At 41.2% G+C, this 20890-nt stretch overlaps 1 protein-coding gene across 1 annotated transcript in view; it reads left to right on the top strand.

Annotated features, from left to right (window-relative positions):
* The window catches only part of kmt2bb (lysine (K)-specific methyltransferase 2Bb), a 41472-nt gene that overhangs the window by 7333 nt on the left and 13249 nt on the right, over positions 1–20890 (top strand). Inside the window, exons 4-29 of the mRNA XM_038273539.1 lie at positions 5–183; positions 2733–2855; positions 2939–3125; positions 3758–3989; positions 4076–4143; positions 4244–4501; positions 4884–4990; positions 6755–6880; positions 8066–8179; positions 9515–9661; positions 9757–9849; positions 9925–10042; positions 10162–10275; positions 12391–12575; positions 12788–12889; positions 13861–13971; positions 14148–14224; positions 14373–14593; positions 14695–14798; positions 14875–15012; positions 15187–15345; positions 15421–15538; positions 15634–15712; positions 17089–17249; positions 17658–17825; positions 17919–20880. Of these exons, the coding sequence (XP_038129467.1) occupies positions 5–183; positions 2733–2855; positions 2939–3125; positions 3758–3989; positions 4076–4143; positions 4244–4501; positions 4884–4990; positions 6755–6880; positions 8066–8179; positions 9515–9661; positions 9757–9849; positions 9925–10042; positions 10162–10275; positions 12391–12575; positions 12788–12889; positions 13861–13971; positions 14148–14224; positions 14373–14593; positions 14695–14798; positions 14875–15012; positions 15187–15345; positions 15421–15538; positions 15634–15712; positions 17089–17249; positions 17658–17825; positions 17919–20880 (6451 nt within the window). The remainder of the gene's footprint in view (positions 1–4; positions 184–2732; positions 2856–2938; positions 3126–3757; positions 3990–4075; positions 4144–4243; positions 4502–4883; positions 4991–6754; positions 6881–8065; positions 8180–9514; positions 9662–9756; positions 9850–9924; positions 10043–10161; positions 10276–12390; positions 12576–12787; positions 12890–13860; positions 13972–14147; positions 14225–14372; positions 14594–14694; positions 14799–14874; positions 15013–15186; positions 15346–15420; positions 15539–15633; positions 15713–17088; positions 17250–17657; positions 17826–17918; positions 20881–20890) is intronic.

Here is a 20890-nt window from a genome sequence, read left to right as displayed (position 1 = left end):
AAAGGAGGGCTGTCGGTACAGAAATCACACGCAGCTGAAGGCGTTCCTCCTGGGCATACGGAGAGGGGAGCGCCACAAAGGCCACGCCTCACTAGTGCAAATAAACGGATGTTGAATCTCCTCAGGAAAGCAAAGGTTCAACTCATTAAAATTGACCAGCAGAAACAGCTAAAGTCATCTGGGGTGAGTTGAAAACTTAAGATTTTTTTTATTCAGAAATAGCTTTCTGATCTTGGTTGAGATGCTTTTTAGCAGCATCTCAACCAAAGGTAACAATACTTACTTAGACAAACTATATAGTCATCTTGTATACAGAGGGTGTATACAAAAGGAAATTTCATTTTGTACAGCTCTCATGACATTTCCATTTCTTAAAGTGCTGCAGTGATCAAATGTAAACGTTGGAAAATAAAAACATAGTGGAAAAAAAAAACATTAATACGGTCATTGATATTGTCAGGAATATTGTCAAGATGATTTATTCCAGTAATTCAACTCAAAAGGGAAACTTGTTTAGATTCATTAAGTACCGTGATGCATTTTAAACTTTAATTTTCGTGATTTTTATTTATTAGTGTCAAATTAATAATGTGTCTGACCCTCTTTGACCTAAAGCTAGTCGCAGCTGACACCTACCTTGTCTCCTCTAGAGATTCCACACACTAGCTGGGAATAGCTATCCCAATAAGGCTTACTACAGCAGATGGGATTTAAAATAAAAAATAAGAAACACATTAAAACATGAACCTACACTACTGACTCCAAGGATTTAGAAGAGATGGCTAAATCAAGGGGGATTAAGGATCTAGTTTAGAACAGAGACAGAAGCTCCGTCCCCTTTTTCTTTTAGGGAACAACAGTTTTTTTCCCCAAAGCCTTAAGACTATCTCAGTGGTATCTTAGAAGGGAGTTACATGAAGTAACCGTAAAACATCAAACCGGATCTCTGGGAGACAGTTAACCTGTGGTTCTGCTGAGGTGTGATGGAAGACCATGTAGCTTCTCTTATCGACTTTCAGGTCATAAGCATGTTGCAAATTTTAGGCAAACCTTTGAAATGTCAATTAAAGAAAATGCAAATTTTCATCTAGTGGAGCGGATTAACCAAGCAATGCAAATGTCATGTGTCGACGTTAACCTCGGTGGTAATAAACAGGAAATAGAATCAGAATTCCAGCTCTGACCGCAGATCAGCGATAGACAGAGGTTTTAAACAAATGTAACTATCTTGTTAGCTAGTACTAGTGATGGTATATATCAGCCAGAGTTGTCAAGAGAGAAATCCGTTTTTATCGCTTGCATTCAGAGACGCCAGCAGCAGGAACAGCTGATCAGTCAGTCATGTGAGTTAAATGTTTGCTATGTCAGAACGACTTATTCGACTAGTTTGTTTCAATTTCCTATTTAGTGCATTTGCTCTTTTTCAAAAAGACGTTAAACCTTTTTTGCATAATGTAGGCTAATGTAGGCAAGACTTTAATCTTGATCTGATCTTACTGGTCAGTAAAAAAATGTTGATGTTTGAGGCGAGCAGATTTGTGATACTACATTCATAGAAGCATATATCAGTACTTCGGGCAGTTCAGAAGGAAACCAAGTCCTGCTAGAAAATAACAGCCTCCCAAAAGTGGGAAACATTGAGTGCTTTTAAATTATTTGTTATACCTTTGGAATCAAGTAAACAAAGTGTACCAAAGCTCCTTTACTTTATCAATGACTGAGACTATGGCTAGTATTAACACTGCAGCCTGAAGTGACCCAAATCCGATGTTTTGGCCCATATGCGACCTGAATATGATCTTTTCATGGCAGTCTGAGCAACAGAGATCTGATTTTTTTCCAATGCGACCCAGGACACTTGGCTGTGTGATCCTAAATCCGATACGAATCTGATCTTTTTAAATGCGACCTGCATCTGAAAAGCCAGGTCGCGTTCATCTGACCTGAACGCCATTAATAACCGACAAAGGTCACTATTCTGGGTCTTGCTATGAAGAAGCGGCAAGAAAAACAAACACCATGGCGGACAATACAGAGAGCAGTATTTATGTTTAACGATCTTAAAAAGGTTGTGTTTTTATGTTTGTGGAAGTTCGCTAGATGCGCTCCAGCACTACCATCCATGTTTACTTCCGTAAACACAGAGCACGCTGGCCTATGACATCATCGCGTCCTCTACTGCGCATGCAGGACACTTGCGTTGTATGACTGCAGTTCACACAGGAGATCACATAGAAGTCGCATATATTTTGAAATGAGAACGGCAACGCAAAAGGAAACAGATTCCACAAAAATATCGGAATTGAGCATCAAGGCCGATACGTTTTTAGGTTTATCCTCCTTGTGGGCTGTCACTGACTTTCTACTGAACATCTGTTTTCAAAGCTGAGCTGTCAGAAACCCCGTGTGTTAAGGCCATAAAAGCATATAACTTTTATTGCTCATTGTTGATCTGAGGATCTGTCAAACAATTTTAGCTTAAACCATTAGCCCCTATCAAAATCAGCAGTTTTTAAACTGTGTTTGTAGGATTTAAATTGGTTCATCTCAGAGCTTTCTAGATTATTTCAGTTTAATCTAGTCATACCATAAAGCACAGTTACTTAATATTTTCTATATTCTCTGTATAAGCTCCTGTCATGGAGGAACCTCATATCCATGATGAAATCCAGTAAAGAAGTGTTTTTTTTCCTTCGCTTGAAGTGACGCCTGCCTGTTTGTTTACCTTGTAGCTGTTATCTGGCACCGCTGCTTCCCGATCCCAAGATATTGCCTCAAAAAGACATAGGAGGAAGCAGAGGGCGCAGGTTCCTCGTCCTCAGGTTCCTGTCAAGACAGAGCCACTTCAAGGACAAGTGAGTCCTTACGTCAATACACCGACATGGGAAGAGCATTGATCCGTCTTTAAAGCTACTAACGCTGTTGGTTCTCCCCACAGCCACAGCTCATCTCTCCATTGTGCCAGGAGTTCCGGCGAGCAGGCGGCCCACGTATCAAGCATGTGTGTCGCGCCGCCTCCGTCGTCCTGGGCCAGCCCCGAGCCATGGTACCTGATGACATTCCCCGACTGAGTGCCTTGCCGCTGCATGAAAGATCCGGCATTTCCCCGTCAGCTATCCCTAAAGGTTGTTATACTAATAGTCTGCATTCTTTTTTATTTTATTTTTCTATTAGATGCTTTCTTGAATGTTCCTGTGATGAATTGAATCTGGAAGAAAGTTTCTCCTCTTCGTTTTCTCTTTTTTGAGCCACATAAACTATATAATTAGAATGTCTTTTTTTTTTTTTTAAAGGAGATATTATTTTGATCTGAATTAAGATTAAACTAACATTGTTTGCTGGTTTTCAGAAAGCTGTCGATTCTCACCTCAGACTTTAACCCTGAACAGTGGCTTTTAAAAATAATTGTCAAAGATGAAATAAAACTAAAAAAATATAAATGTTAAAGAAATACCAACTCTAGTTATTCTTTCTTTTATTTCCAAAAAAATGTATCAAAACTAACAGAATGACTAATTGCTTTTTTTTTGTCATTGGGGTACAAACTATTAATTTTTTATCTACCTTTTTTATGGGGAATATTCAGATGAAAATGTAAAAAAATAGAAAATGAAACATCTAAGATTTATTTTATAACCCTATTAATATCTGTGTTATAGACTATAGGGCTTTAGGCTCAGATGCTATTTGCACAACTAATGAGAAAAGATGTCTCTTTAGATCATGCTGCTTGCTGAGCTGTTTGCTCTTGTTGCAGATATTGGGTCTCCATCAGAGTCAGACAGCCCCAGCCTATCGGATCCTAAGGCAACAAAGTCTAAAAAGCCGTCCAACTTTGGGAAGAAGAAAGGCCTCGGGCCGTTCGGATACCGCTCGCGGCGGTGTGGCATCTGCAAGGGCTGCAACCACGAGGAGGATTGTGGGAAGTGCATAAACTGCCTCGACAAGCCGAAGTTTGGTGGCCCTAACACTAAACGACAATGTTGTGTGTAAGTTCAACATAATGAGTACTTGTTGGATTATACAGCAGTGTTCAGAAAAAATAATTATTCTTTTGTCTTTCTTTAATCACAAGGTATAAGAGATGTGATCAGATTGAAGAGAGGAAAGCGCGCAGACTTAGCGGCAGAACAGCTCCCAAAAGTACTTTTTTGCTTTAATTTGCAACTAAATGTGTTCTCTACACTCTAGTGTGTAACAATGCTTGTTCAGCTATTTCATTTTGTTTGTCCTCTTTGACAAGGTTCGTCTAAGCGGAGGCGGTCCTCCTTCAGCGGGGGTTGTTCAAGCAATGACGAAGGCAACGAGGGTGGTGGGGACTCGCCATCTGGTCCCAACACAGACGGTCACAGTCCATCAGTAAGGAAGCAGCCAAAGCGCGTTGTGAAGCCACGCGTCTATTTTAACCTGATGGATTACGACTCAGACCTTGACAACAAAGCTTTATCGAGCTCTGCCTCACCAGCAAGAAGGAGGGGTGCTGGACATCGCTTCAACCAAGGTATTGGAAGAGTCAGGAAGCCATGGGCTTATAATACCCTCTAATGGTAGTACAGTAGTAGCCATTCAAACTTTCCCCATTTTTTTTGATGGGGCCTTGGCTTGTCCTTTAAAATTCCTTTTTAAACATCTATAATATTCCTTCTGTCATGATTTGAGGGCATTAAGATCTAAAGAGAAGCGTTATCTCCTGGTCAGACCCTGTAATTCAGTGAAAGGTTGTAGTCAGAGTAACAAAATATGCACACCCATGAGAAGGCCAGTGGCTGGAAGTTGAAGGGTATTTTGGTGTCATTTGGCTGCCATTCACCTGGCATTTGACTGGGAAAACCATTTTGAGTTGCTGCTACTATAACAGTTGATTATTGTCTGCTGTCCCGAAGACTTTGTCTCCCTGGACGGGTTCTTTGAAGACTTCTCAGATGATGAAGTCCGACACCGTAAATCCAGTTCACATCGGGTACCACAGAGTCGACGGAAACCTGAGAAGGTGAGTAAAGATGATCCAAACTCTCAGTTAAACTCTGATTGGACTGGATAGCAGTTTTGGAATCTTCATCAAGATAAAAACTAGATAAGCTGTTTTAAAGGCCAAAGTTAAGCCACCAAAGGGCAAACTTGTGAACACATATTTCGAAATTGTTAATGAACAATCATGCCTTGTAATGTGTCTGCTAACTAGGGCTGCAACAACGAATCGATAAAAATCTATTTTTAAAAGCATTGGCAACGAATTTTAACATCGATTAGTTGTGTCGCGCGATTAATGCGTCATCCGCGGCTGCCGTCATCACATCCACTTGACTGAAACGGGGGAAGAAAAAAAAAATACGGCAGAGCGAGCCAGCGCCGCTGGTGCAGTGTTGCCAGCTCAGCGACTTTTCAGACCCCTCCAGCGACTATTTTTCAAAAAAGCGACTAGCGACAAATCTGGCGACTTTTTACGGTGTCACTGGCGGCTTTTGGAGATTCTTACGTGAAAGCATGTATCGTTCCTACTCTGCCGTGGGGCGCCTCCCCCATCCCAACCCCGTTCTTCCACAGGAGTCCCTCTCAGCGCTTCAGTCAGAGCCGCAGGATGTTTACCCTCAGCGTCCAGACTGCAAATGAAGCGTGCATGCGCCGGGATTGACGGCGCAAATTGATCACAATAATTAAAATAGCCTGCGCTTTGTAAAGTGGAAAAAGTCGTAACATGCAACTTTTGTCAAAACAAATTAACATGGCACGGAACCACCATGTTTTACTTCGTTTTAAAGCGGGGAAACGTAACGTTAGTTTCTCAGGTAGCTCATCTGATGCTTTCCTTACCGTGTTAGTAGGTTACAGACAGTGATAAGGTTGGCTACTTATTTTACTTTTAATTTCAATTGAATTAGCTTAAGCAGCGTTTATATTTACTTTATAAATAAATTAACTTGCAAATTATGAGGGCAAGGCTTTTAAAGTTTAAATCTTCTGGCAAAGATAGAGTAAAGATCCTGCAATTTATGGAAGTAAAGCAGAATAAAATCCAGCAAGATCAGTAATATGTCAATTAATTATATGCCACATTCCCATGTAAATATCTGTCTTTAGAGGATGTGTTTTTTAGCACCCCTAGTTCTCTCATTTTTATTCCAAATAAAATTTATAATTTGAATCACAGGGATATTTTTATCTCTATGGTTAAGTATTTTCTCAAGTAGCAACTTTAACTGCTATTCTTTCCTTTCTTAAAAGGCAGAACTCTTCTAGTCTAAAAAAAACTAATTTGTTGAAATGGGGGGACCTATTGTTTGAACCCCTTAGGGGCTTTTAAAAACAAAAATGTCTATTTTTGAGCTTTATGAAACAAAGTACCCTATATTTTGTGGATGTACAGCTAAATTTCTCATGTAAGTTTGCGTAGTTTTAACACAAACATTTATTTTTCATATTGCACCAGTACAGTTAATGAGCAACCTGTACTTGTGTGCTTGCTTGTTCTGTCTAAAATGTTTATTTTGGAATAAAGAGGTTAATATAAAAAATATTTTTTGTCCGATTCATCGATTAATCGAAAAAATAATCAGCCGATCCATCGATTTTAAAAATAATCGTTAGTTGCAGCCCTACTGCTAACAAAACGTTTCTGCATGTCTTTAACCTTCTGGCCATATATTTGTCTTTATTATATACAAGTTTTCTTAAAAAGAAAAAAAAGAGCTAAGCATCCTTACCCGTTTTATTTAACTTCTACTTTGTCTCAGTTAATGTTGGCTTTGTCTTGCAGGCGCTTCCATCTCAGGTTCCCTTGGAGCAAACCCCCCCCAGTGTCCTTGCTGCCCTTGCTCATGGGTTTGAGCAGCGGGAAGTCGAGTCTTCTAAACCAACTCACAAACTCAGGGTGGACTTCAAAGTAAGACAAGGCTCTTCTAGTAACACAGATTGGTTGGATTTGAAAAAAAATCATTTTGTGGTTGCCATGTTTAATCAGCATGTCTTCCACCTAAAGTGCTACAGCATTAAAAAGAAAATAAATAAGTGTTTCTCTGTAAATTAGAAGTTGGTTGAAAAGTCTTGTTTGGTAACTTGATTCAAAAAAGTAAATTAATTAATCAAAAATCTATATTTTGGGGTTTTATTTAAACTCAAGACCGAATAAAACCCAAATGTGAGTTTAGTTAATGTTTCTTTAGAGTAAGAACTAAAAATAAAAACATTATTGCAGACCACTGAAAGGTTTATCTATGTATAGAAGAACACACTGCATAAAAATTAACTGAAAGTATAAAAGTTTAGAAATAAATGTATTTGCATTTTATAAGAGTAGATATATTATTTCAAGGTCATTATCCTTTTTCAGAAGAAATACATTTTCTATCGGCAGATAATTTTCTTACCTGCTCAAATCAAGGGGAAACACAATTCAACACATTTTAGCTTTAGATCAGTTTTGCAGTGGAGATGATCTCAGTACTTGGTTTGGGCTCCTTCTGTGTGAATAACTGCATGAATGCAGCATGACATGGATGATTTCAGCCTCTGCCTTGAACTAAACTGTTCATAATTTGTTTGTAATGGTATGCATGCCTACATGTTATGAAATCTGGCGTACCATAAAGAATAAATTATGAACAGTTTAGTTTGTGCCTTCAACTCGTTTGCTCATAGGAAGACGTTATTTGGATATAAATTAATGGAATATCTTTAGAACGGCTCCAAATGACACAAAACTCATATAGGTGAGTAGAACATGATTTAATAATGTAAAATCAAGGGCCAAATGTAAAAAAAAAACTACGTTCCCCTTTAAAGTTACCAAACTCAATAGAGTTCTATGCAGTTTATGGCCAGCAGGGGTCAGGGTTTTGTTAGAAATTCCCTAATCAGATAATCGTACTTTATTCTACTCAAAATAAAATCTGAGGGTTGTATATTAGTTGTGCGGAACCATTGAGAAAAACATTTTATCCTTTGCTGATAAGTAAAAAAGTCAAACATACATTTTTCTAAATACAAAAAAAGTGTTATTTTCTCATCACAGAGGTGGGTTAGTGGAAAGAGCTACTGTAAATGTTGGGGTTTATTTTCTTATTTTCAGGAGGACTGTACTTTGGAGAATGTCTGGAATATGGGTGGTTTGAGTATTCTGACCTCTGCACCTGTCATGCCGCCCTACGTGTGCTTCCTTTGCGCCAGTAAAGGACAACATGAGGTGAATACCTGAGGCCTTTCTATGTGTCTGAGACCTTGCTCTGCCTCGGATCAACTTTAGATCAGTTCCTGGTTCTTTTTTTTTTCCTTTATGTTCCCGTCTTCTCGATTTCTCATCCACAATACCTCAGATCATACTCTATGATCCTATTTTCTTCTTATATGTATTTATTTTAGGATATTTTTTTGTATTTTTGCTATTCAACTATTTTTACTTTAATTTCCTGGTATTTTGGTGTCTTATCTCTGTGTGCATGAAAACAATTTATTAAAACAAAACATAATTTCATTATCAGGTTTACTTTTTGTACATAAATCTTGCCCTTCTGAAGCTTTATGAAGGCAATTCTGTGTTTTGCATGGTCCAATATGGTGTCACAAACCTAAAAAAAACTATGTACAATGCTAATAATGGAAAAGCTATTAGTCAGCTTCATATTTTTTAAATATATAAAAACTATTTGTTTTCTGACAATGTGTTTATTTATGAGCAATTATGCAAATTAACAAACATCTAGAAAAAGTAAACTATATTATATTATTTTCCATGTGAATCCATGTGAATTGTTTATTCTTCTTTGCCTTTTCTACAAAGTGCGTTAGATCAGTCCTACCTGTCTTTATCCGTGCTGGGTCAGATTTTTGAGTTTGAAAACGGAGGCAGGAAAAGCAAAATAAAGCTACATACAGTTAGCCAAGCCTTCTTGCTAAACCAGGTCCTGGAAAAGGACGTTTCTTGCACATTTTCTCTCTCCCTCTCTCTCCAATGCGTCCCCAACTCCTGCGACTTGACTTGTCAATCACCCGCAAAACATCTGCCCTGTAGCGTGAGGTGGTGAGCGTATGCACTTCCTGTCCCGAGCTGTGCCCTGAGCTCTCCTAAATCTTTGTATAGCAGAGGAGCTACTGTGCATGTACAACTTTTACGAGAGTCAAAGGGCAAAGATTTTTGCGCCCTAGGGCGGAAATACGTCACCAATCCGATAAAAAAGGAATGAGGCTTTACTAGTCATTAAAGATTGAATATTTATCTTATAGATTAAAAAAAAAATGTAGATATATTTCGAAATATTTTACATTTTAATGTAAAGTTAAATTATCATATATATATATTATTTTTAATCTCTTAATTACGGTCATTGGGTATGGGGCGGCGCCCTCTTTTGGTCAGCCACCGCTGATTTAAACCTTTCCTTTCTAGCACATTTGTATCCCATATTTCAGATATGGACTTTACTTTATATAACTAAATTTGCAAAGGGGCAAGGAGTCAACCTCTATGTCCATTAATGAATCCATGATGTCATGTCTGAAGTAACCTGTTTTAAATTTACAGATGCTCTACTGCCAAGTATGCTGCGAACCCTTCCACCAGTTTTGCCTAGACCCTGCTGACCGCCCCTCAGAGGAAAATAAAGAAAATTGGTGCTGTCGACGCTGCAAGTTTTGTCATGTTTGTGGAGGGAAAAACAGACTCTCCAAGGTAGCAAAGGATAAACTTCCTTATTTTAGCTGCTAAAAACAGAAATGCAGAACAGCTTATAATTGTTTCCCCCTTTCTAACTTTGCTTTTGTCAGCCTTTATTGGAGTGTGAACGATGCCAAAACTGTTATCATGCTTCCTGCTTGGGACCAAACTATCCAAGGCAAAACAAGAAAAGGAAAGCCTGGGTTAGTATTCCCAGAAATGTTTTTGATCGTTCTATTATGCTTAATTATCTGGCTGAAAGGGATGTTCTTTTGCAGGTTTGTACAACATGCATCCGGTGCAAAAGCTGTGGTGTGACACCAGGAAAGACCTGGGACACGGACTGGAACCATGACAAAGGCCTTTGTCCAGACTGTTCAATCCTGTTTGACCAGGGTGAGTGGAGATTTAAGCTCTGCCACTTCATGGCCTCATTACTGACTTGACTGCTACCTCTTGTATTAATTTATATAAATTTATAATTTTTCATTTATTAACTTTTTTTTTTCCCTTAGGTAATTATTGTCCAATCTGCTTCAAATGTTATGAAGACAATGACTACGATAGCCAGATGATGCAGTGCGGCTCATGCAACCACTGGGTACATGCCAGGTGTGAGGATCTAACAGGTGATTGTTAATTGATGGCTTTAATGATACTCCCAAATGCAGTGCTTTGCACAGTTATATCTACAGGTCCTTCTCAAAATATTAGCAAATTGTGATAAAGTTCATTATTTTCCATAATGTAATGATAAAACTTGAACATTCATATATTTTAGATTCATTGCACACTAGCTGAAATATTTCAGGTCTTTTATTGTCTTAATACGGATGGTTTTGGCATACACAAAATTAGCACATCATGAAAAGGGTCTCTAAATGAGCTATGCACCTAATCATCTGAATCAACAAATTAACTCTAAACACCTGCAAATGATTCCTGAGGCCTTTAAAACTCCCAGCCTGGTTCATCACTCAAAACTCCAATCATGGGTAACCCTGCCAACCTGACTGCTGTCCAGAAGGCCATCATTGACGCCATCAAGCAAGAGGACATGACACAGAAAGATATTTCTGAACGAATAGGCTGTTCCTAGAGTGCTGAATCAAGGCGCCACAGTGGGAAGGAAAAGGTGTGGCAGAAAATGCTGCACAACAAGAAGAGGTGACCGGACCCTGACCAAGATTGTGGAGAAGGGCCAATTCTAGAACTTGGGGGACCTGCGGAAGCAGTGGACTGAGTCTGGAGTAGAAACATCCGGAGCTCACCGTGCACAGGCGTGTGCAGGAAATGGGCTACAGGCGCCGCATTTCCCAGGTCAAGCCACTTTTGAACCAGAAACAGCAGCAGAGGCGCCTGACCTGGGCTACATAGAAGCAGCACTGGACTGTTGCTCAGTTTTACTTGTTATTTGGAAATCAAGGTGCCAGAGTCTGGAGGAAGACTGGGGAGAAGGAAATGCCAGAAGTCCAGTGTCAAGTACCCACAGTCAGTGATGGTGTGGGGTGCCATGTCAGCTGCTGGTGTTGGTCCACTGTGTTTTATCAAGGGCAGGGTCAATGCAGCGAGCTATCAGGAGATTTTGGAGCACTTCATGCTTCCATCTGGTGAAAAGCTTTATGGAGATGAAGATTTCATTTTTTAGCACGACCTGGCACCTGCTCACAGTAAATGCTTTACTGACGATGGTGTCACTTTGCTCAACTGGCCTGCCTACTCTCCTGACCTAAACCCCATAGAGATTCTGTGGGATATTGTGAAGAGAAAGTTGAGAGACATAAGACCCAACACTGTGGATGAGCTAAAGGCCGCTATCGAAGCATCCTGGGCCTCAATAACACCTCAGCCGTGCCACAGGCTGATTGCCTTCATGCAACGCCGCATTGAAGCAGTAATTTCTGCTAAAGAGATGAATGTTTGAATGAAGTTTTATCATTACATTAGTTTTATCATTACATTATGGAAAATAATGAACTTTATCACAGTGTGCTAATATTTTGAGAAGGACCTGTATATCCTTTGAACTACTTCATATTCTATCATGTCAAACCCACAAACTTCAACTAGTTGAACTGAGATTGTGTTATGGACATGTAATCTCATACTATGATTTTTTTACAAATTAGACATTGAAATCCCTTTACTAATGTTAGAGCCTCATTCCTTTTAAGGGGCAAACAAAAAAAATGAACAAATGAAAAAAAACAAAACAAAAAAAACAGCAAATTAGCATCATGTGAGCTAACGCTGCTGAATGCAATAATGAATCAGCAAACACATTCACCTGTCAGCTGACGCAAGAACTAAATGCTGGCCAATGTATTGGGCCATCTCTGCTGTAAAGATAAGATTTTCAGGTCTCAACATATTCTCTAACGGATTTGAGTTTGAGTAGGATATCTCAAGACTTTGTAGTAGTGATAAAACATGCATTTGATTCGAGCTGAACCATATTGCAGCTCTGTATCTCTGCAGCTTCTCCAGAATTATTATAGGACTGTTAGCAGCTCAGCCTGTCGGTTTAGGTGGACAGCCTGATAAGCTGTCAGTGGTACCAAAGCATTTCCTGTTTCACATTAGGTTTTAGATGTTGTTTGCTTGCGTTATTTAATTGCCTGACCTTGCTTGGATTGATCTCTGTTTGGTGCCTTGTAGAAAGTGTTTATATCTCTTTAAACTTCTTCACTTTATGAATCTTATCCCAGCATTGAAATTTGTATGTTGCTGTCGAACGCTTTCAGATGAGCTGTATGAGATCCTGTCCAGCCTGCCTGAAAGCGTGGTGTATTCATGCCGGCCATGCAGTGTGACCCAACCGAGCGCCTGGAGGGAGCTGCTTTACATCGAGCTCAGAGCTGGGGTGGAGAAGGTGTTGGCATGCCTGCTCTCCTCCACTCTCACACAGCATCTTGTCACATGCTCACAGGTATAAAGAAAGCTCAACACCTTTATTTATAAAAACGTATGCCATGGAGACTTTTTTTTTTTTCATATGTGTAGTATGTTTGATGATGATGTAAATTGTGCAAGACATTGTTGTGGTTCTCTTGAAAAAAGGATTAATTTGTTTGGATAGATGAATATTAGCAGAAACTGAAGTCTGAATTGGTTTCATTTGTATTTTGGTTTCTGCTTCAGTGTGAAAAGCTGGTCGATCCTGACAGTGTGGTTGAAAACCAGCCAGCCTGTGACCTCCGAGCTGTTGGCAAAAAGTTTGACAAAGGCCTCTACACCACCCTGGTAAGTACAACATTCCTTGTATCTGTTGGACAATGAAATGTATGATGTAAATGTAGATGTAATTTGGCAAAAATTTCTAGATGAGGAAGAGGTGTTGTTCCTCTTCTTAAAAGTCTTCTTTAACCGATCTATTTCAACGTGACCTTTAGACTTGACATATCAGATGTTTATGTTAATGTTGAATTGCAGAACCTATTGAAAATGTTCTGTGTAATATATAAGCTGCTTATAGAACCGTTGCTGGCACCCTTAACTTCCTCTGTAGGAGCTCTCACACGTCAGCACTTCACCTTTATGTTATATATTTTTTCTGTCTTGTGGTTTATGTCACAAGCTGCGGCCTTGCTGTTATTTTCTGACTCAAAGAAGCATCTTTTCAAGACAACCTTTTCCTTTGCTTTGTCAGGAGATTGCACTTTGGTTTTACTAAGTGAAGTATGTCATGTCTGAGATGGATGATTCAGAGATATTTTTGTGACTAACTTGTTATGTGGAAGATTCCAGTATAGCAACATCTCGTTATTTCACATAGAACCTCTTCTTTTGGGCATGAATTGACAAAGATAATCTATTCGTCATAGGCTTTGCCATAGGAACTCACAATGTTTTTCCTCATGATTTTCCCACTTCTTGCTCTTCCTTTTTGGCTGGTTCCCTTTTTTGCTGACTATAAGCAGCGCAATGTCTACTACTGTATTCATTGATGTCAGTTGGAAACTACAATGTGATCACACAATACATGCAATCATTCACACTGTCGGGTTTTTTATATTGAGAAAGGTTACTGTAGGTGGTTTTACTATTGTCATCTGTGTGAAAGCTTCGACCACTCAGAGGATTACTTCCCCATTCCCAACAAGCTCATAGTAATAGCTGTCTAGTATAAGGAAGGAAACTGTAACTGACATTACCTGATATCTGAAAGTCATGATCCGTGGCTAAATCAATAATCCTGTTCTTGTCTTTTTTAGAAAATGTTCCATGAAGATGTGGTTCAAGTGATACGAAAAAGACTTGAGCAGGAAGACCATCTCCCAGAGGAGCAGAGGCCCACTGCTCTGGCTCGCTCTTACTACCTAAAGGTACTGCATGGCCAAAGGATGCAGAACTCCCTTCATTTGACCTAATTTATACCCATAGATGGGCTTTTTTACACCTAAAGTTTAGTGAAATTGGGAATGAAAAAAAAAAATTGTGAGTAAATTTGGGTTGAAATTCAACATTTTTTTTTGTTGGATAATTTTTTTTTCTTTTTTAGCTTCTGGAAGAGGTTTTTAACTGGTTTAACAGCCAAGACCCAAAGCTGTGGAACCTTTCTGCCAAAGACTTAACACCGTGAGTTGTGATAATCTTTTAAAAGTTTGACAGTGTTCACAAATTGCAAAATGACAGTATTCCCCAGCCTCATGTGTTTTTGCATGTTTATCACAAGAAAAGAAATATGCTGCAAATGATAATCCAAGTCTTTATGGTCTCTGTTTAGAGGTATGCTGTCGACTGCTGTTCATCCTCCCACAACGGAACATGTTTACGCTCAGTGGCAGGAGAGGAAGGAGCTGCTGTCCCGGCCCCCGCTGGGCCTCCTTCAGGATGACAACGGACTACAAACACTGGATATAAAAGAGGAGGACGCGGCTTCTCCAATGTCAGGGGACTCACTGAGCCGAAACCACTTCAAAAATAGCCGGACAGCCAAACTCAAAGGCAACCCTGTTCTTTTAATATCATGGTGGGAGGCTCTGTGGGGGTTAGTGACTAAAGATGCTTACTTTAATCTTTCTTTGCTGCTGCTGCTGTTGTTGCAGGAAAAAGAGGCAGACTTTCAAAAGCTGACTTGGACACTGGGTGGTCCAAAGAGGATGAAAGGCAGTGCTCCTTGTGTCAGAAATATGGAGATCTCAAACCCAATGTAGGAAATCCAGTAACAGAAACATGGTTTCTTCCAACCACCCTAGCAGTGTTAACTCTTTTCTTTGACTCTGCAGGAAGCAGGAAGACTTCTCTACCTTGGCCAGAATGAGTGGGCACACGTCAACTGCTGTTTGTGGTCTGCTGAGGTCTTTGAAGAAGATAATGGCTCCTTGTTACATGTACACAGCGCTGTGACAAGGGGGCGGCTGATGGTCAGTGAAAAGATATTCTATTGCTAAATCCGCTAAAGTACATAAGTAGAAACCTGCGCTTTTTTGCAGACCAGCACAGAGAGTTCGGATATTCATATGCAACCTTCAACTGTTTGCTGCTCAGGACTCAGATTTCTGCTTGTTTCTCCACAATTTCTTTTACAACCTTATCAGCGATGCGAGCGCTGTAATCAGACTGGTGCCACCGTGGGCTGCTGTTTGACATCTTGTCAAAGCAACTACCATTTCATGTGTGCCCGTTCGCGACAGTGTGTGTTCCAGGATGATAAAAAGGTCTACTGCCACAAACACAGACATCTCATTAGTGGAAGGGTAAGTTCTGGTCCTCTGTTGGATGTAGAAACCATGTGGATCTGGGATTTAAGTGAACTTCCCTTTGTTTTCCAGATGATAACTGGTCAGGAGTTTGAAGTAAACCGCAGAGTCTATGTGGACTTTGAAGGGATCAGCCTTCGCAGAAAGTTCCTCACTGGACTAGAGCCAGAACTGATCAATGTTATGATTGGTATATTGTTTATCTCATACTTGATGGAAAACTTTCTCTTTGCTTTTTTCTGCTAATTTGCCCTAATAATTGGTATTCTTGGCTTTGCTTCATAGGTTCGTTGCAGATTGAAAAGTTGGGTATGCTGTCTGAGCTTTCAGCTAGCAAAGGCAAACTGTTTCCTGTTGGGTTTCAGTAAGTAGTGGGTTATTTTTGTATTAAGAAACAAATTATTTATAAAGTATGTTGTATCCAAATATAGACAATGAATCAAATAAAATCATGCATTTTAATTGCCGTATATTCCGGACTATAGAGCGCACCTCACCACTAGCCACGACCACAAATTTTCTTTTTTCTTAAATTTAAATTTGCATACATAGGCCGCACTGTGCTGGCTATAAGCAGCTGAACTGTCTCCACGCCAAACCTGTAGGGGGAGCTCTACATTTATCCCATGGAGTAGGGAAGAAGAAGAACGCTAGCTCTTGTTAGCTTGTTTGCTCGCAGTAACAACATCTGAAAGACGGGGCTTCATCAGCTCTTTATTTCAGCTCTGCAGGAGTTGAGCCCGGCCTCTTCATTAGTTTGGCAGCTTTAATGCGGGAAATAAATGTCAAAATGTGTGAATTCAGGACATTTTTTTCTCTGCTGTGCCTGCTGCTAGCATGTTCTTGTGCTACAAGAAAATTAGCCACTTATTCTTTCATTTCCAACTTTGACTCCCCGCTCTGGCAGTTAGGAAAAATCTGCAGAAAAGCCGCACCTTATTATAGGCCGCGTGATTCAAAGTGTGGGGTAAAAAGCGCCGGCTTATAGTCTGGAAAACAGGGTATTTAAAATCAAAATGTTCATGCAATTCAAAAGCTGAAACTTCCATATTAACATGAAAGTAGTTGGTTTTTATCGACTTATTAAATTTTGCGTTTTATTCTGATATAATGTGGTTATAACTTGTGAATGTGAACATTTCCACTGATGTGGACAATAACATTAACCTACTTTATTATTACAGAGAATCATATATTTCAAGCTTTTTTCTTTTTTTTTCTCCTATAGTTTGCATCATTTTGTCATAACTAAGGAGTTTTAATCCAGAAAGGAGAACCCTATCCCCAGCAGTCATGGGGATCACAGCTGACTTGAGTGTTTTCCGGCTGACAATGACTAACTCCTTCACAAGGAGCATAGAACACACTACCTCATGTGTATAAAAAAATAAAAAAAATAAGCAGAAGGCATAATTCTTGAGCGCTTGAGAGAAATATGTTTCTTAAATCCTCTTGCTTCATTTTGCAGATAGGCAATTTACAGTAATCTCTGTATGATGTCATCAGTTTCAACACCTGCTTAAATTACTTACTAGTCTTATGCAGTACTAAAAAAAAAAGATTTTTCACTAGCTTTAAGTAACGATGATCAGAATTCACTCAAATAAACAAAATCTGTTGTTTTCAATTAAATTACTAAAGCAATTCTAATAGATAGTCATTACTTAAAGGTGAACCTTAAGTTGAATTTAATATTAGTTTGGTTAAAGTAAGTTAAATGATTTTATAACTATTTTCCAGGTGCTCTCGATGGTACTGGAGTACCCTGAACCCACTGCAACGGTGCAGATATACCTGTAAAATTCGGGAGGTGCGGCCTGTTATCCAGGAGAAGCCTGTTGAAGAAATGCCAGACCAGGGAGACAATCACACTATCGCCCACAGTCCACGTCAACTGCCTGGTGTGTAAATTTAGCAATGGAAAAAGTATGTTTGTCACGTAGTATACTTTGACAGTTTAGGGTTTGATTAGAATTAAGTTATCCGAGTGTAGCAGCAGCAAAACGACAGGAAATGGAACCACTTTGACTCATAGCAGCAGTGACTCAGAAAGATAGCAGATGTGATAAAGAAAATAAAGATATGGTCTTCACATCCACTATGCAGTGTAAGAAAAAAACATGCTGATGTTAAAATAAAATAATCTGTTCAAAGAAGTGTGAATGTGTAAGACTGTTAAAAAATATTTAACGCCAGCTTGTTTATCTTTACAAGAATACCAGACTATTAGTAAGAGTGAGAAAAATGTGCAAATAATAGTAGAATAGAAGAAGCTAATGTTGTCTTAAATGTTTGGTATGAATATACAGGAGCTTCTGTCGAAGAGGCAGAGGAAACGGAAGTCCACCACCCTTCAGAGGAATCCCATCTTCTGTGTCTTCCCCCAAAGTCTGATCATAGTACAAAGCCAAAAATCCCCAATCATCCTCTTCATCGGCGACCAGCTGGAGGTCTGTCCCGTCCTCTGCCATGTCCAGGTATGTAATCTTTTTTTTTTTTTTAGAGATCCTATTTATAAACCATGTAAAACGGAAGATGCAATGTTCTAATTCATTATTTCTTTTACTTAGGTGTAGTTCAGACTAAACCCCACCACATCCTGACCATAAGTGATCTAGAAGAGACCCGGAGAGCTCGCCGCCACAGCCCACACTCTGGGACACCAGGCCTAAAGAGTCGTATGTCCCCGCCCCCCGTTGCCCCTCTAACCGGACCCATTACCCTCCGTGCCGGGAAATCTCCTCACCCAACCTCCCCTTTGTTTCCACTCGGTGTTTCAGACAACCTGATGAATTCATCCCGCTCAGTCGGTGGTAGAAACGCTTCCTCAGTCCGCGCCACATCGTTCTTCCCTCAGTCTCACTGGCATGAGAACACAACCTCCATGCAGCAGTTACCCAGGAGCCGCCTGTCCTTTGATCTGAGTGGCTCCGATTCAGTTGAGGTGCCGCACAACTTTTTAGCTTCGCCGGAGCCAGAAGACGTCTCTCCAGCAAACGGCGCTTCGCCCCACGGCGATGTAGACAAGCACGGTGACCATTTTCCATACGACTCCTTTCACAGAGAGTCCAGCATAAGTCTGGGTGAGGAGATGCGAACAGAACTGGAGATTGAAGAAACACTTCTGAACGAAGGTGTGGCAATGAACTGCGGGGGGCAGATAGTGGTGGAAGGTGATGATGCGGAGCAGTTTTGGGGAAGAACCAAAGAGGTACGGAAGAGGAAATCCCTTGTTGCAAATCTTCCACGTTCTGCAGCCTCGGCAAAGGAAGATTTGGGAAGCACCTCCTCAGATGATGATATGGAGCACTACTTGAACTTTTCAAGAACTGTAGTCAGCTGCCCAGCATCCAAAGATCGATCTAAGTCTCCTTGCTCCTCTTCTTCAACCCGGCCCTTGGCTCAGCTGGATGGGATAGATGACGGTACTGAGAGTGACGCAAGCCTAGCGGCCACCGATGATTCTCAGAAGGTTGATGGACCTGGGAAAAATGAGATAAAAAGAAAAGACCTTCATAATAAAAGTAGTGAAATCACAAACAGAGCCAAATTAGCTAATCTCTCATTTCACCACAACCAAGCAGCACCTTCAGGTGCTAGAAAAGGTACAGCTGACAGACCCCCCCAATGTCCGCCGATATCCTGTGATGCCTCAAACACTCCTTTGATAGATCATGAATCTATACCTCCTACTCCAGGTGTCGAAGCTCTTCCTAACTTGCTCATTAAGGTGCCTGAGACGTGCTATTCAGACCCGTTGTCGTCCGGTTCCAGTTTAGGCTTTGCCTCTGAAGCGGCGCTTGTGCTTGAGAGATGTGACGGAAACCCAAGTTTCACTGAACTGCTTCCTGTTGTACAAGGACCTGAAAGCCAGCAGAGTGAAATCTGCGAAGCCCTGAACTCGGAGTCCGACGGCCCCAACTTTACGTCTTCAGCCGAGGACCCTGCTGTTTTGACAAACCATATAACATCTGATCTGATGGATTCAGCTGATAATAGCCAGAGCTCCACGCTGGGCCTTCTCCAGCCCCCCTCTTTTATGCCTACAGATGTGCAAACCCCCTCGCAATGCCTCGTAGATTCTCTTGAGGTGTATCCCTGTTTACCAGGTTTCAGTAATCCTCCTCTAACCAGTATCACACTTCAGCCAGTGGCACCACCTCAGGAATCCCAGAACTTCCCCTGCATTGAGCCTTTGTCCTCTAAACTGACAACCCTTACTCCTGTAGGAGATGTTATCCAAACGCCGCTGAATGACCCTCAGAATGATCCAGCATTACCAGCTTGTTTAGGGACTGGTTCCCCAACGGAAACTTGCGCTGCTCTGTTCTCTGCTCAGACGCATCCGTTCAGTTCTGGCACTGCTGTTTCTTCCTCTGTTTCTGTATCAACTCTTCCTGGGCTGTTAGCACAGGGTGCAGCCACTCCAATACCGCTGCAGACCACTTCTGCTCCTGTGGTCCTGAACGGTTATAGCTCCTCCACTACACAGAAGGAAGCAATGTCCAGCCACACAATCTCCATCAACTTCTCCTCTCAGAGGCAAGCGATAGAACCTCACCAGCAGGTGCTGCCTCAGGCATTACCTGGTCACGCCATCCTTACTGTGAAAGAGGTCGGAGGTCCGAATGTAGATCCCACTCCTCATGTTTTGTTGGTGAACCGCCTTGGGCAGATCTTTGTGAAGAACCCTGAAAACAATGCATTCCAACTGCCCACTCCGAATTCCTCATCCTATAACTGTGTCACCCAGATTGCCAGTCTTTTGCAGAGCAACGCTCTTTCAGCCACACTGGCTGCAGCTGGAAACATGACTGTTGCTCCACCTGGCACCAGCCTGACGGCAGCTTCTGCTACCGCCACACCGTCGGCTCAGAACCCAACCACAGTTACACAGCTGCTCACACACAACAGCAACGGCGCCGTGGCCTCATCCAATTCCAAGAAGCCCAGAAAAAATACAAAAACTCTGAAAGATGAAGCAGCCTCTGAGCTGAAGAAACCAAAGAAGAAGAAGGAGTCCAGTTCATCCAGGAAATCAAAGTCCTCCAAGGCTGCAGGACAGCCTGCCTTATCTGCTGAGACTCACCAGATGAGTCCTGCCGAGAGCGCCCAGGCGATCATCAATCAAGCAATGGCGAGTAACTACACCCCAAAGTGGACCGGGCTCCAGACAATGAGTCCTTCCTCACTGGTTCTACCGCCTGGCCTTCTAATTGAGCCCGAATCTCCAGTATCGCCACGTTCTCCTTCACCTCCAGCACCACCGCCGCCACCTCCAGCCCCTCGGCCTCGTTCCCACGTCCGCATGAAGAGAGTGTCTTCCCTCTCCGACCGCATCGTCACGAAGAAGTGTAAAGTTGACTTCCTGCCACCAGAGGGCATCAGCGAAGAGGAGGAGCCCCGTAAAGCCGCTTTTCCAAGCGCATCCAACAGGGCCTCAGGAGTTCGCATTAAAACCCCAACAGTGAAGGGCGTCCTGAATCTGGATGAGATGAAGGATGAACATCTTAGTGATTCTGAGAGCTCAGGGTGAGTTTTT

The sequence above is a fragment of the Cyprinodon tularosa genome, unplaced genomic scaffold (genome assembly GCF_016077235.1).
Source record: "Cyprinodon tularosa strain WSP-4 unplaced genomic scaffold, ASM1607723v1 ctg876, whole genome shotgun sequence".
Classification (NCBI taxonomy): Eukaryota; Metazoa; Chordata; class Actinopteri; order Cyprinodontiformes; family Cyprinodontidae; genus Cyprinodon; species Cyprinodon tularosa.
Note: the sequence above shows the minus strand (reverse complement) of the source record. Positions and strands in the feature narration are given on the sequence as shown.